This window comes from Egretta garzetta, unplaced genomic scaffold (genome assembly GCF_000687185.1).
Source record: "Egretta garzetta isolate BGI_Z169 unplaced genomic scaffold, ASM68718v1 scaffold417, whole genome shotgun sequence".
Classification (NCBI taxonomy): domain Eukaryota; kingdom Metazoa; phylum Chordata; class Aves; order Pelecaniformes; family Ardeidae; genus Egretta; species Egretta garzetta.
Genome location: NW_009260227.1, coordinates 1,717,960 through 1,732,585, shown reverse-complemented (window position 1 = coordinate 1,732,585; position 14,626 = coordinate 1,717,960). Strand labels below are relative to the sequence as shown.

Genomic DNA, 14,626 nt, shown 5'->3' with positions numbered 1-14,626 from the left:
GCCACCCTGCTGCTGCACAGCCACTGCCTCTGTGCTGATGCCCACAGGTTGCTGGTGGGAGCGTGGTGGAGAGATGGGAGCTGGGTGTGGGGCATCTCGTGTCTCCTCCTGAGTCTGTACAGGATCTCAGCTTTGTTTAAGAGCTCTGGGCCCTCCCAGCTGAAAACTGGTGTCACCAATGCCCCTGAGGAGTGTAAGCTTGGGTGGCGTTTAGCACATGGAAGGGGAGTCCTGTATGGAGTGAACCGGTGTCTCCGGCAGGGTGTGGGGTTGTGCCTGCCCACCAAGGGTGGTACGGCTGTCTCCATTTTATGGTGGGAGAGGGCTTGGGCTTGATCCTTTCAGCTGTCCTCCCAGCTGAGTGCACATCCAGCTACCAGCCTGTGATAACAGATGCATTTAGCTACCAAAGAACCATATCGTTTTATTGGTATCCAACAGCCCAAGCCTTTCCTATGCTGCTCACAGGAAGTGCTTGGGTTGTGTTAGCAAACATAAGATACCTTAGATAAAATATCTTGGTAAACATAAGCAAAGACTGGAATAAAAATGGTAAAGTCGAGAGTTCTGCCTGCTTTGTTGAGGGCAGTGAAGTCCTTTTTTCCTGCTTGCTCCAAAGGAAGAGCAGCCCCATGTCTGAACCCTCGCCAGCAGCAATCGCTGACCTTCCAGGATCAAGTCCTGTTGTTGCTGAGCTGCTGCCAAGTGAGCAATGGCTTTGCAGCACGGAAGCGGGTAGAGTTTGGTAGCAAAGGCAATTGCATATCATTACATGTTTTCCTTACTCTTCAGCCTTATTCACTTCGATACCTGTTCTGCACCTATTCACCAGCCCTGATGTCAGTCCCTTCTGAACTCAAAGCCTAGTAATGAAGTCACCTTAAAATGAAGCTGGTGCTAATGTGTTTTTCGGGGTAGAGAGCCAGAAACGTGCAGAAACATTTTGCTGATTTGAGTCTTTATGGCTTCAAGAAGTAAATCACCTCAGAGCAGCAAAAAAGTGGTGAGGGGCAGTGAAATTAACTTTGGGTCATTTATAATATCTTATATGTCATACATATGCACGACCCTTAGTGAAGTCCCAGCCTGATCTGAGCATCTCTTTGTATCTCATGAAGCTGGGCAAAGTTGAACTTCTCAAAGCAGCAGTGCCTTTGGAGTTGCTGTAATTTAGGTGCAGCTGTGGTCACATCTGCAGCCCTGGCTGAGCTGGATGTGTGTTAGTGCAGGAATCCCTGCTGCCTGGTGGCTTTTTCCATTTCATCACCGTGTTCTGCTTACAGACAGTCTTGAATTGGTTTATGAATTTTGCGCATTCTCTCTCGTTAAGTTTGTCCAGTGAGCAGCTCAGTGGCAGCCTGGGTTCAAACAGGGTCCATGGGGGCTGCTGTAACGTGAGCAACGGTGCTGTTAGGTAGCGGTGGGAAACTGGGAAATCTTTAGGTTTGGTGAGTTTGCTGTTGCAGGAACCACACAAAGCTCAGTGGTTTCCGTTCTCAGGGCTCAGCATGGGGATGGGTTTCAATTCATATGCATTCATTCACCCTCCCCCAGGATTTCCCCTGAAGCTTGGAAGTTGTCATGGGACTTCGAGTCCAAAGCTTTCATTTCTGCCCTGTTTGGTGCTGCTGGTGTGAGATGTCATGTGGTGCTCAGCTAAAATGAACCTTCAGGAAAGATCAGGAGCAGGAGGGTGACAGGGCAGAAGTTTTCCCAGACATGGTGAAGGCATCCCAGGGCTATTTTGTAAATCCTGGCTGTGTTAGTGAGCAAGGCAATAGAAGCTGGAAGGAGGTTGGAGGGGAGACATGGAGGTAAAGAGAGTTCGGAAAGCAGGAGTTAGAGCTGAACTGTGTTTCGCACACTCTGTTATTGCTAGAATACTACGTTAAAATGAATTTTATGAAATCTCAAAGAAGTATAATGAATGCTGCCAAATTTTCTGATTCTCTGTCAGCTTCAGGGCAAGGTTTTGTTCCCCTTAGGCCGGGCCTATGATAGTTAGAAAATATTTGCTCCTTCACTTAGTTTTCCAGCCCTCATGACCCTACAGAAAAGCTCAAAGCTGCATCCCAGGCAATCAAAGATACATTCTTTCAGTTAAAAACATGAAGATAAAGCAACAAATCCATGTATTTATTAAACTATATTTTTGTTATGATTTTTCTCAATGTCAGTCCTGACTTTTGTTGTTTAGAGTGGGGTTTGTAACTCCTGAATTCCAGAGACCTCATTTGGGATCAGGGTCATAGCGTGACCCAGCCACTGGTTCGATAGCAAAAGCTTCACACAGCCCTAGCTGTCGCTGGCCGTGCTGTGATTGTGTTTTGAAAAAGACCCAGAACAACAGAGGAAAGAAACACGTTTGAATCTCAAGGACAGCCCAGCTGCAGCATCTCATCCTCTTGACTTAGTGGTTAACAGGAGCGGAGGGTCTGCCCCGGTTTGAATTTTATCTGTGTGACATTAATGCTGTCAGTGAGCATCTCCTGATGTGAGAGTGCGTTGTTTTGCAGGAGCCAGGCCAAAGAGACTCCAAAGGAACAGCATGGACAGCTTAGACCTCCTGAAGTTCCCTTCTGAAAAGGTAAGCAAAGATGTCTGGCCTCAGAGATTAAATATCAGTAGGAATCTGTAATGGCTTGTTGACTGGCTTCATTTGCAGGGAAGTATGCAATTAGCAGATATCATTGGAGTCAATGGGATTAACCAAAGAGGGTTTCTAGAGAGCTTGGAGGAGAGGAACAGCTGGTCTAACTAAAAAGGCACTTAACAACTGAAAGCTGAAAAAGCCTCTTGGATGCTTTTTTGAAAAAACAGCCCTTAATAAAGGGATAGAGAGAGGATAATCGTTAGCATTTTAGCCCCTTTAGTGGCTGGTGGCAAATCTCAATGCCTTATTAGCCCAGTGGAGTGCTGCATTCAGCACAAGTAGGGAAGGAGAGGTCAGAAGCAGGAGATGGTGCGTTGCAGGAGGCAGAGGGTTTTGTTCCCAGGGGCTCAAAGGACTGCCTCTGCTCCGGTTCACTGCTGGAAATGTCAGATCCAAGCAGATCAGCATTTTCTCAGTCTCCCCAGGGCGAAGGCTGTTGCTACAGTCAGCTGGGAGGCACTGAGCCTTTCCGCCTACAGGGATCATTTAAGTTCCTCAGAAAATCCTGCACAGGATCGCGGGGTCTGCCCTGCAGCAGGCACTGGTGCTGCCCACAGGGCACAGTCGTGCCTGTTCCCAGAGGACATGGCAGAGGGCAGGCAGCCGTGCTCTGCCTTTTTGGAAAAGGCACAAATAATTTACACTCATCCAGCGCTTTCCAGGCACAGCTCTCCTGAGTGTCCCAGGAAGCATTTCTCCTTTTTACAGAAGTGTCACAGAGAGACAAAACTCGCCCAAGTTGCAGGTAGGTGCAGATGGTCGATGGGAAACAACCGCAGGCTTGCAAAACCATTGGAGTGCCTAAACATCCCAGTAAGCACTGGGAGGACCAGACAAAAGCTCCTTCCTGAATTAACTCTCTTTGGGAGTTAAATGCCAAATGCACTTATGTATTTTTATTAGTTCTCCCAACTGCCCACTAGCCATTTTGGCTCCTACCTGCTCTAAACAGTGCAACTCCATCTCTAGGGCATTGCTAGCAGGGACAGCAATGCCTGATGTCTGGGACATTTGATTGTGTATCCTCATCGGAGCAGCATGGCCCAGAGAACTGGCAGGGAGAGTTTTGCTGATGTGTGATTTGCTGCTAATGCTGTTAATGCTGTTGGTTTCCTACTCTCTGCTGTAAAAGCTGAGCCTCGTTCAATAGTTCAGGCAGGGTTATGGGGTATCAGTGGTTTCACAAGGAGGATGGAGTCGACAGGAGCTGTGGGTAGTCCCTAACTGTGGAGTCAGACGTGAGTTGTCCCATTCGCCCTGCAGTGGTCCTCTGGAGTCTGTACAAGTTCACCTCTCCTTGCAAAAAGTTTTGGATGCAATTCCCCTGCTGTGGCTCCCAGGGAGAGGCGATTACAGTCATGGGAGAGGGCTGTTTGCTTCAAGCTTGCTATGGTGAGGGTGATAAGATTGTAAAGAACAAATCAGTGGAGTGAACTGTGATCTCTCCAGCATCCTCTCGTTACTGTCTCGCCCTCTCTGTCCTTCGTCTCTGCCAGGAATAGCCTTCAAGTCAGCAGGGACTCTGACCGTTCAGGCCGGGAACTCTTGTCCAATGCCTCTGCATGGAGTTGTGTGTCTGGGCAGAGCGCGTCTGCCAGGACGCACCCGCGCCGGCTCTGGATGCCCCAGCAGATAGCGGGAATGCCGCTTCCCTATCATCCTGCTCTCTCCAGCCTGTGCCTTATTCCTTGTTTTGAGCTTCTCTGGTTTTAGCTCCCAGCCATAGGTTCTTGTTTATTCCTCTCTCTGCTAGACTAAAAATCTCTTTATCATATGCTGGTTTTTACCCTGAAGCTGCTTACGTGCTGTAATTGAGTCATCCATTCTTTTTGTCATGAACTGAACAGTTTGAGGGCTCTAACTAAGGCAGTAAGGCACTGTAAGGCAGTCTCTTTCCAGTTCTGAAATCCACTTCTGTGGCTGCTTTTCAAAACATGGACACCAGCCTGGCTGCAGTTGGTCTCATCAATAGCATTTGGGTAAATGAATCTCTCCTTATTTGTTCTCACTATTGCCGGTTGTATTGCAAGGAATGAAAGGTCTTTTTGGCTACAGTATCCCACTGTGCTGTCTGTGTGCTGTGACTTCAGATCCTTTTCAGTATCCTTGGCTTTTCAGCGCGCGTGCCCTTAAATCCCAACCTTGTGGGCCCTTGGGTCACCTCCTGAGCTGTGCTCGAGCTTCTTTCACGTGCATGTAGTTGCTGCAGTGAGGACACCCTGGGCTGTCCCCTCAATGCTTTATATATGATAAAGAGGTGGTTTGCAGCCCAAAGCATCAAGCAGGTTTAGGCACTCAGCTCCCACTGGTTACATGTAAAATGCCTGCTGCCTTTAATAAGTATCTTTGGAGCTAAACGCTGAATACTCCTGCTGATGCTTCTGTACGAGGGCCTCATCTGCGTGACAGCAGTAATGAGGCTGTTATGATAATACAGGCAGGGCCATTAACCTGAGTCTTTTGACAGGGAAGGGATAGAGTTATGTGTGTCTTAGGGGAAGGGGGTGAGAACGGAGGAGCCAAGCACGGGGCAGGGCCTGGAAAATCAAAGTGAGGAGCTGCAGCGAGAAAGGACAAAAACTAGAATTCAGGAGATGTGTAATCTCTGTGACCTCATTTCCCCATGCATTACATGGGGGTGATGATCCTATATTTTATCTGTCTATGGCAGCACTGAGCAGAAGCCTTTAAGAGAGCAAAGGGGGACAGCAGCGAGAGAACAGGGGACTGCTTGTAACCATCTGCTGTAGTTAAGTCATGTTACCCCGCAGCCCGCACGTGCTTCTGGTAGCATGAGGCTTGGCAAAAGTGCCAACTGGGGCTCCAACCGTTCATGTTAATCTGCCTTTTAGGAAACATTGGGTAGGGGCCCATCTTCTTGCTGAAGCCAGTGGGAGGCACTGAAGCAGGCAATGCTTCGTGTGTGCTGGGAGCCAAATCCTAGAGGTGGGAAATGCTGTGGAGTATCTAGCATGGCCATGTTCCCTGGGGCATGGTCAGGTTATCCATGGGTCAGTACAGGCTGCAGTGCAGCTGGGTGCTGGGGAAAAGTGAAGATAGAGCAAGTTGAGGGATTTGTGCCAAGAGTTTGGTATCCTGGGCAAGCTAAGCTTGCCACTCTGTTTGGAAGAGGTTTTTATGAGTGCAGTTGCCAGAAATCACTAGAGGCAGTGACTTTTTCTGGACCTTTCATCCATCATTCCCTATGCCTGTAAATAAGCCAGCCATGTGTCTACCGCCATACCTGGATTTTTTAAGAGGATGCTACTTCTCCCTGACTTCTCCATGTGGAGAAATTGATTACTGTGTGTCATTCGGGTGATGCTTCATCTCCACAGGGAGTGATTTTAATGACTGGAGAGAGGCAAAATGTCCTTATTTAACTCTGCACATCATGAGTGGCAACTCACACCATCTAAACTCCCCGTTAACTTCTTGCTTCTTTGCATCTCCTGTTCTGTGGACACTTGCCAACAGATCTCCACATAAACCTGAGACAGGCAATTTTTGCAATGACTATTTCTTGCTTTCCCAAGGACCAGAATGGGGACAGCCATCACGTGGGAGACCTGAAGATCCCTGGAAAAGAGTTCTTGTCATTACCTGCAAGGTCAAAGAAATACCGGGAGCACCAGTCCAGTTCAGAGAGGAAGTCCCAGGGGTCAAGTACATCGCCGCTGGATACCAGCGAAGTCCGAGTCCAGGTGTCACAGTCGGTAGGAAGATGTTTTTTTTCCTCCAGTACTGATCTGGGAGTTTCTTACAGCATATTCATTCTTACCTCATTTCTAACCTGGTATGGGGGAGCTGTGTGGCCTATTGGCTGGAAAACAGAGCCTGCATATAGCTCTGTGGTTGACTGTATGGGCAACTGTAGGCAAATCATTTTGGCTTTTTGAGCTTCAGCTTTACTGTCCATCAAGCAGAATAATGGCACCAACCTCCATCATGAACTGGTTTATAAGAGCTTGGTATTTAGTGGTGGTATCGGTAACCTTCTGTTGAGGGATGAGTGTTTAGACCTGAACTTTCCTGAGTTTGTGACTGTCAGGATGCGATGCCTTGAATTCCAGAAGAACACAGAAATTTGCAACCCTTGCTGTGTGGAGCCTGACTTGATCAGCCTCCTGGGGTTCATGAGGAGTGGGCTTGTTGCCTTCGAGAAACAGAGCTCTTTTCAGGTTTTTGATGAGCAACCAAAAATGCTGGTTGCCTTTGCCAAATCTAGGACCTTAGGAGTTGTTCCCTCTCATCTCCTTATCACACTGATGGTCTCCAGAGTGGCGACGTGCAGAGTGTTTTCTTTGAATTCATCAATCATTAGGCAGAGATGATAGAAAATCATTGTCTATGAGCTTCTCTTTGGAAGAAAGTTAGGTGGAGCATACTTCCTAAAGAGCAGAAGCTGACAAGAGGAGCTGGCCCTGATGTCAGTGATCTATGGGTTACTGGCATGCAGTAAGTCCTGTGTTGGGTGTTGAAGAGCTGACTCAATCTGTGCTTGGCTCCCGGGAAGGTGGTGGGGATCCATGTCCTGGAAGGCTCTCCACATGCCTTTTTGAACAATTGGGCTGTTTGTTAAGCCGTTATCCTCTGGTTGCGTTGAAGTTTGTTGTGACACATGGCAAATACAATGTACTGGGGAGGTTTCCTGCAGCTGTGTTGGTTTTGTTCGCAGTCCTGGAGGCAGGATCACACCCACAAACGATGGCATGTTTCTGGATTGTGGGAGGGGGCTTGGAGGTATTTGAACTCAGTGATTGCAAGTGAGAAGCCCCAAGTCCTCAGCTTGTTGTTGCCAGGAGATGGAGCATAACAGCAAGGATTTAATGATCTCATGGGTTCCTGAAAGTGTTTGGGCTCTTGCTTTAAACTGAGGCTGTAACACACTTTCACAGTCCTGTGATCATGCAGTGATTCCAGATGGAATAAATCCAAGCCAGGAAAGATAGGCCTATTTTTTCTTGGCATTTAAAAAAAGCGAAATAAAATATTTTCATGCTGGGTAAGAAAGGGTCTGAGCTGCAGAGCTTGGGATGAAGCCTGTCTGTAGAGTGGGGATGCTTGAAAATGTTTCTAGCATTGATTCCTTTGTTCCTGGTCTGTAGGTCACAGGGCAAATATGTCCTGCTGTACCTGTGTGCACGTGCCTACGTACACATCCCTTCCTGACCACAGACATTCCTGATTTTCAGCTCTCTGACCACTGGAGACAGGATCTTTACACCAACTGGGTTTTTTTAGACTTCTCTGAGCTCATTCTTCATTCCCAACAGTGCTCGTGGAAATGTTCTAATAGGAAAAGCATTTCCTACTGCTCACCGGTGCAAACATGATCATTGAAAAGGAAAACAAAGCTCATCTGAGCCAGAAAGGAGACAGCAGCACAGGGGCATCCAAGGCAGTACAAAGGCAGAAAAAAAAAACCACTTCTGCCAGAAATAGCCGTGTATTTTTAACTCAGACATTCAGCCAGAAAGCAAACAAAAGTCATGCTCTATCCCAGAGCAAGGCAAAAAGCATTCCTCAGGAACGTAGCTGTGAGTATGTAGGCTGTGTCTAAGAAAAGGCCCCATGGGACATTGCCAACCACCAGTGACCTCGTGGTAGTACACATGGGGTTTTGATGAATGTCCGTGAAAGAGCAAGCATAGACATACACGCTCCCCTCACAGGAGGTGCCCTTCGGACACCCGGGAACATGCTGGTTCCTGACACTGATGGCAACGTGTGAGCAGGCAAGGGACATGCTGCTCCTCCACCCTACAGGGGATGGGTGACCACCTAGTAGGGATGCAAAGCCCAGCGTTCGCTCTTGCAGGGGGGTGGCTCAGGCTCTACCTGACTAGTGCAGTCTGATTCTTTCACCAGCCGTTCTCCCAAGGCCTCTTCCCTGGGTGCCCTGACTTTGCAGTGTGTGTGTTAGCTCCCCATTTGCTCTGGATTTGGGAGCTGAGCCCTGAGAATCCGTTTTTAGTTTTGTTCCCAGGCACGCCTGGTGCACATGGTAGTGAAACAGCATAGAAGGAATTCAACAGGATGTGCAGAGCAGCAGTGTGTGGAAAAAAACAACATCTTCCTCCTTGCAGACACTAAACATGTCCCCTTTTATCCCAAGAGAGAATAGATCAATTCATTCAACAGTGCTCTTGGCTGGAGAAGGGTGGCTGCCTGTCTTGTTTTTTAAAGAATGCCCCTTATTTGGTATCTAATAGACCGTAGTTCATATCCCATAAAAATGACAGTGACAAGCATTTTATTGGGTTTTTCTTCAGGCCAGTAGATACACAGAGTTAGGTAGCATGATTAGGGTCGCAGTCTTTGTAGGCAGATGCTCTGAACAGCAGAGGGAGGTTTGCTTGGCAAAATGCAGGTGGGACACCAAAGCCTCCCAGCATTGCTCTCAGTGGGGCACCCTGCCATCCTTCCTTGCCAAGGAGGCCAGAGCCCCCAGCTAGGTTTTGCCCCTGCCTGTGCACCCACAAAGTGAAGGCAGGTGTATTTATATCCCCTTCCCTAAAGTTTTCTGAAATACCCTCAGCAATCCAGGAGCTCCCCCAGAAGCCAGAGCTGGAGAGGCTCAGGAGACATTGGAAGTTCTGCCCTGAGCCCTGCGGTGCCTGGCGGTGCTGCGTGCGGGCTGTTTGTCCAGGCACAGGAATAAATGGTCCATCACCTCTGCTGCAGGCAGCAGTGCCCCGCCAGCACATGGCTTACACCAGCTGGTCGTCTTCAGACCGTGCTCCGCCACACATGAAATGCCCTGCGGAAAGGGCTCTCTTGCCAGGAGAACGTCTCTGCAGTATGTTCTGGTGGATGAGGCTGGGTCACTTCAGGTGAATTTTGTTTTGTGTTGGTGCTGACAGCTAGGCCAGCCTGACTTTGTAGCGTAGGCCAGTCCTCAGAATGTTTAGAGTCAATGTTGCCTTGAAGGTACTTGCCAAAAGCAAAGCAACCCATTGCCTTGTGTTCTGCGTTTGCTACCGTCTGTCAGGGGGCCACCAGGGCCGTGTTGGTCTGTTGTATGGGAGCGTGGGTTGGCTTTTTTGAAAAGCTGTAATTCTCATCCATGTGAGACTTTCTAAACCAAATGTAGCAAACCCCACCCAAGGTGGGAGAGAAGCTTTCCTTGGTCAGGCTGTTCAGACAAGAATCCCCCCAGATTCCTCATTTTCTGAAAGCTCAAAGCAAAAAATCTTCTTTAATCCATCAGTAAACAGCAAGTCCTTAATTAGAGGTGAGCTCTAATGGTTGATTTAAGGTGCTTTTAAGGGATGCCGCAATACCTGCTGTCCTATCCGAAGGCGTGAACTCAGCCTGCACACGCAGACCTGTGTGCTGCTCTCCCATGGTCGTTTTGCAGAGGGGAACCGAAGCTCTGTGCAGGGATGTCCGGGAAAAAAACTCATCCCAGGACTCCCAGGCCCCAAGCCAAGCGATGTAATCTCTGGATAAGTCCTGCTGTCCGCACAGCCCCTGTCCTCCTTCCAAAGGGACCTTTCTGCGGCGGGCAGCGACCTGGGACGGGGAGGTCCCATGGGTGTGGTGCCTGAGTCAGAGCTCCTGGGTTTGCTGCCCATCTCTGCCACCGACTGCCTCTTGTTTACCTCCCTCTTCCCCATCTGTTTGATGGGGTAATGCTGCTTCCCTGCCTACCCTGGGGAGGTTACAGAGGCGTGATGATGGCTGTAAAGTTGTTTGAGCTTTGGATGGCAGGAGCTGTGGTGGTGTTATTAGCATTGGTGATGATGATGCTAATTACTGAACTGCTGGGAAACTCCCCATGGGAGGAGGCGGGAGAGGGGAGGGGAGGCAGGGAAAAGTGAAGGGAGGCGAAGTGAGCTCGGGGATGGAGAGGAGCCTGTCCCTGCTGGCAGCTCTGTCGGGCCCTGGGAGAAGGGCTCAGCCTGTTGGCAAAGCCGTGGGGATGCTGGGATGGATAGGAGAAGCCATGGCCCAGGTGCTGCGTAAGGTAGGAGAGTGTGCCAGGACCCGCAGCAGGTCCCTCCGTGCGGCTTAGACCTTCCTGCCACCGCTGTGCAAGAGGCTGGTGTTGCACACGATGGAGAGCTTGCGCAGGAGGGTCACATCGCGTCGCTGGCGGGGCAGACAGATGGGCTTTCTTGCCCCTCCTGTGGCCCTGTGAAGTTGGGGAATTTCCCAGCTGTGGCTGGTGGTCGCTGGGAGGAGAGGGACTGGGGGACAGGCAAGGGCAGGCTCCTCCTCACCTTCAAGGTCAGGTCTGGAGCTCTCATGGGAACACTTTGCTCTCCACAGGCAGAGCAAAGGTGGGTTTGGTCTGGGAGAAACTGGTGAGGCTGAGACGCATTTGGTCACATTTTCTCTCTGTTGCAGCAGAGCCCTGAGCAAAAGCAGCTGCATTAGAGCTCGGTCCCTGTTGCGGGCAGCCAGGTCCAAGTGCTCCCCGGGACTCGTGCGCTGCACGCCTTCTGAGTTTCCTCTCTTTTAAAAGTAACATCAAAGCAGAAGGTTTTGTACCACATGAAGCTTGCAGACATCAAAGCCTTGCTCATAAATTTAACCCCTCTGCTCCGCTGTGGAGAAGGTCATAACGCTCCAGCTCTTGATTGACTTGGTAACAGCTGTATTTTAGAGGGTTACTAGAAGGATGGGATTTTTCTAACACTTCAGAAACATCAGAGGTTGTGTGTCCCTCACCCCCCTCTCTGAGGGAGCAACCACTGTGGAAAAAGGAGAGGGTCCGTGGAGGGAAGGGGTTGTTTATTCCTGAAAAGACTGCCTGGGGAGAGGCTGCCCCAATTCTGGGCCTTGCGTTTAAGGTCAGCACCGAGCTAAAGTCTCCAAGGTCAAGGGGACTGTGCATGTGGCAGAGTTCAAGGGATAAAGCAATTTATTGGGTCAAAGTCCAACAGCTGGAGCAAAAACCATGGAGGATCAAACCTAATCCTCTCCCCTTCTTGGGGATCCATGTTCTAGAAATGGTCCTGTTCATCTGGACTCTCCTCAGGGGAGTGCATCAGCTCGAGGGAGTGCTTCCTCCCTCTTCAAACCTGTCCTCAGCAAAGATCATTTATAGTTGAGAGAAAGAGGAGCTGTGCTTGATTGCAGTGACGACTTGCAGAGATGGGTTGCTGATGTATTTAGACACTTTAGACATTGCAAGCATGCTGCATCGCCAAACATTCCCTAGGACAAATGTTTTTATAAGACCTTTTTTATTATTACAGTGAGAAGCAACAATAAAAGAAGGGAAAATGTTGTAGATCATACACCCCCGCCCCAAAGGCAGGTTGCCAGAGCTCTTTGGATGGTTTTCTATCCCATGATTTACTGGGGGATTGTCAGGTTGCAGGAGCGATGCACAGAGCAGATGCTCCTGGTTGACCCTCTGCCTGACCTGCAAGTAGGAGAGTTCAGCTCCTGGCGTCCCTGGGCAGGGAGCGGAGCTGGAGAGCAGCACGGCATCCGTGGCAGAGCCGGGCAGGGAGATCCTGCCTGTCCCTGCTGAATCATGTGTTGTCCAGGCAGCGCTAGGATGTCAGGTGCCCCCATCCATCCCCTGTGACTGGACTGTGGCTGCAGAACTGGCCAGATGGACACTGGGGTGCAAGGATAAATACAGTCTTGGTGGCTTCCTCCCAGACACTTGTTCTCTGGCCCCAAAGCATCTTTTCCCTGGTTGTCTTGTATTGTTTGAGAGAAGGTTAAACTGATGCTGCCTTGCAGTCCCTCAAGAGCTTGAGTATGGGGGGTTGCAGCAGGCAGCCTTTGCTGCTCTGTGGTGGCTGTCTGTGCATCTTCCCTCTCTTCTAAGATGAGGTAGCCTCCTTGTCTCATTGATGTGTAAACTACTGCAGTGCAAGGGCAGTGCAAATGCACACCCTCCTTTGTCCTACAGCCTCTATGTTTTGTTTAACTGCATGGGTATAATTATGCCATTATCGTTGGTCAGACTTTCTGGTGCGAATGTGCTCTGAGAATCCAAGAGCAAGGGGGATGGAGAGGAAGAGAGAAGCCAGAGTCAGGGAGGGGGAAGGCGGCTGCTGCTAAATTTAAGACTGTTCCTATGACACCTGGAGGCTGCTGCGCTGGTGTCAGTCCTGTTGGAACTGAGCAGGTAAACACTGAGCCACAGCTCATCCGTGTAATGCTTTACCTTCCTGTTCAATTTGTGGGACCCTGCTGTAGTGCTTTGGGCAGGCACAGACCCAGGAGAGAGGCTGCTTGGAGGTATTTCCTAGCTGGAGGCAGGGTGTGCTGGAAAACTTTCTGGAGGGCTCGAGTCTGACAGGTATGGGGAGGCTCTTCCAGGGATTTGGACTGTTTGGAGACGCAGCCGATGATCTGGTTGCCTCCCCAGAGGCATCTTGAATTGTCTGACCTTTCTATCCATATGTCTGTATGAGTCCTTTTGTTAAGCTCTAGGGCCCTTCTTTTCTTTAGCTCCTCTCCTCTGACTCAGGTGGGCTGGTTACACAGATGCTGCATGAGCCAGGAGAGATTTAAAAACCACTCCCAAATCTAGAGGGGCAGCAGAGCCAGAGCCAAGACTCTCATGAGTTTTGCAGTGCAGAGCCCTGACACACGCTGATCCTCGCTGGGACTTTGGTGCTAGCATGGGAGGCAGGGAAATAAATGGGTAGATAGAAAATCTCTGCAAAGTAACTGCACAGAGATGGTGGGGGGAGGCAATAGCATTTTCTGGCTTGCACTGCCTCTGCTGCATTCATTGCCTCAGAGGTAAATTATCAGTTTCCTCCTTAAATATTAACAGCTGCCAGGTAATGAATTCCCCCTCTCTGTTTTATAATGGCACTAAAATTGGGATTTGCCTTGGTTTTCTCTGTAATTATCCAATGAGAGTGTGTGAGTGAGAGGGAGGCACGGCAGAGCTGGGCCTTGCAGGCTCTGCTGCAGGCAAGTGTCATGCCTGGGGGACTGAACCCAGGCAGGACCCTTCCCAACGGGCAGCTCCGGTGTGCGGGGCTGGGGCTGCACAAGCAGATATGTGAGGCTTATGGTTTTACAATCCTTCATTAAGTTACTTTTTCTCATGCAGAGGGGCGGGTTTGGGAGGTAGGTTAGCATACATAGTTGAAGTAAAAGCCAGAATTACCTGCCAGTCTCCTCGGCATCCCACAGAGGAGAAGCTGGTCCTGGAGAGGTGTGGTTGGGAGAGTGCCGGGGCAGGGAGCAGCATCCCCAGCAGGGAGAGGTGAGGCAGGAGCCGTCCTGAGTCTTCAGAGCACTGGGGCCAAATGCTGCACTTGCCTCTCTCTGGGCAACCCCCTCCTCACTGGGGATGGCACCTGCGTTTTGGACAAGTCTGTGACTTGAGGTTTGGTTTTGTGTGAGACCAGCTGTCTTCAGAGCGCTGTGCATGGTTCCCTGCTGAGTAACAGTCGGAGTAGTGCCAGTCCAAGGCTTTTGCTTTGCCTCCTCTGCCTTGATTGTCTGGGTGGCCAGGGGAGGCTTCCTTAACATCACCCCTGCAGAGTCCAAAAATGGGAGCCCGGAGACTCTGCCTTGCACGCCTTGGGTGCAATGTAGACGGCTGCCTGGCTTGATTTGAGAAGCAGCGATCATCTCTACCCACAGCCTTTGCTTATGAGAAGGTTATGGGCACTGCCTGCTTTAACCACCCTTTGCAGCCAGGTCCCAGCACTGTCTCTGCTCAGAGCAATGGGCTCTGCAGCATCGAGGAGACTCTCAGTTGATGCTGGTTTCATTTTGGGAAAGTGACTGCTCTGCTACAGAACCCCTGAAGTTGCTGTGAATGATTTTGACACTTCTTAATTTAAGCCAGGAAAAGGCTGGACTCTGACCTCTGGGTCACCTGCAAATATTTGACCCTTTTGGGTGCTGAAGCAGGAGAAATTATCACTACAAGGTGCATTGTGCAGCACAAGACAGCGTTAACGATTCCCTCCCCTTCGTCCTGCAGACAGCGTGGCGGAAAAAAGCTAAGTAGAAAAGAGAACCTGTCACCAC

General features: G+C 49.9%; 1 protein-coding gene across 1 annotated transcript in view; it reads left to right on the top strand.

Moving 5' to 3' along the window:
• Window positions 1–14,626, top strand: part of GPSM1 (G protein signaling modulator 1) — a 53,507-nt gene that overhangs the window by 22,050 nt on the left and 16,831 nt on the right. Inside the window, exons 9-10 of the mRNA XM_035897658.1 lie at window positions 2,517–2,587; window positions 6,190–6,369. Of these exons, the coding sequence (XP_035753551.1) occupies window positions 2,517–2,587; window positions 6,190–6,369 (251 nt within the window). The remainder of the gene's footprint in view (window positions 1–2,516; window positions 2,588–6,189; window positions 6,370–14,626) is intronic.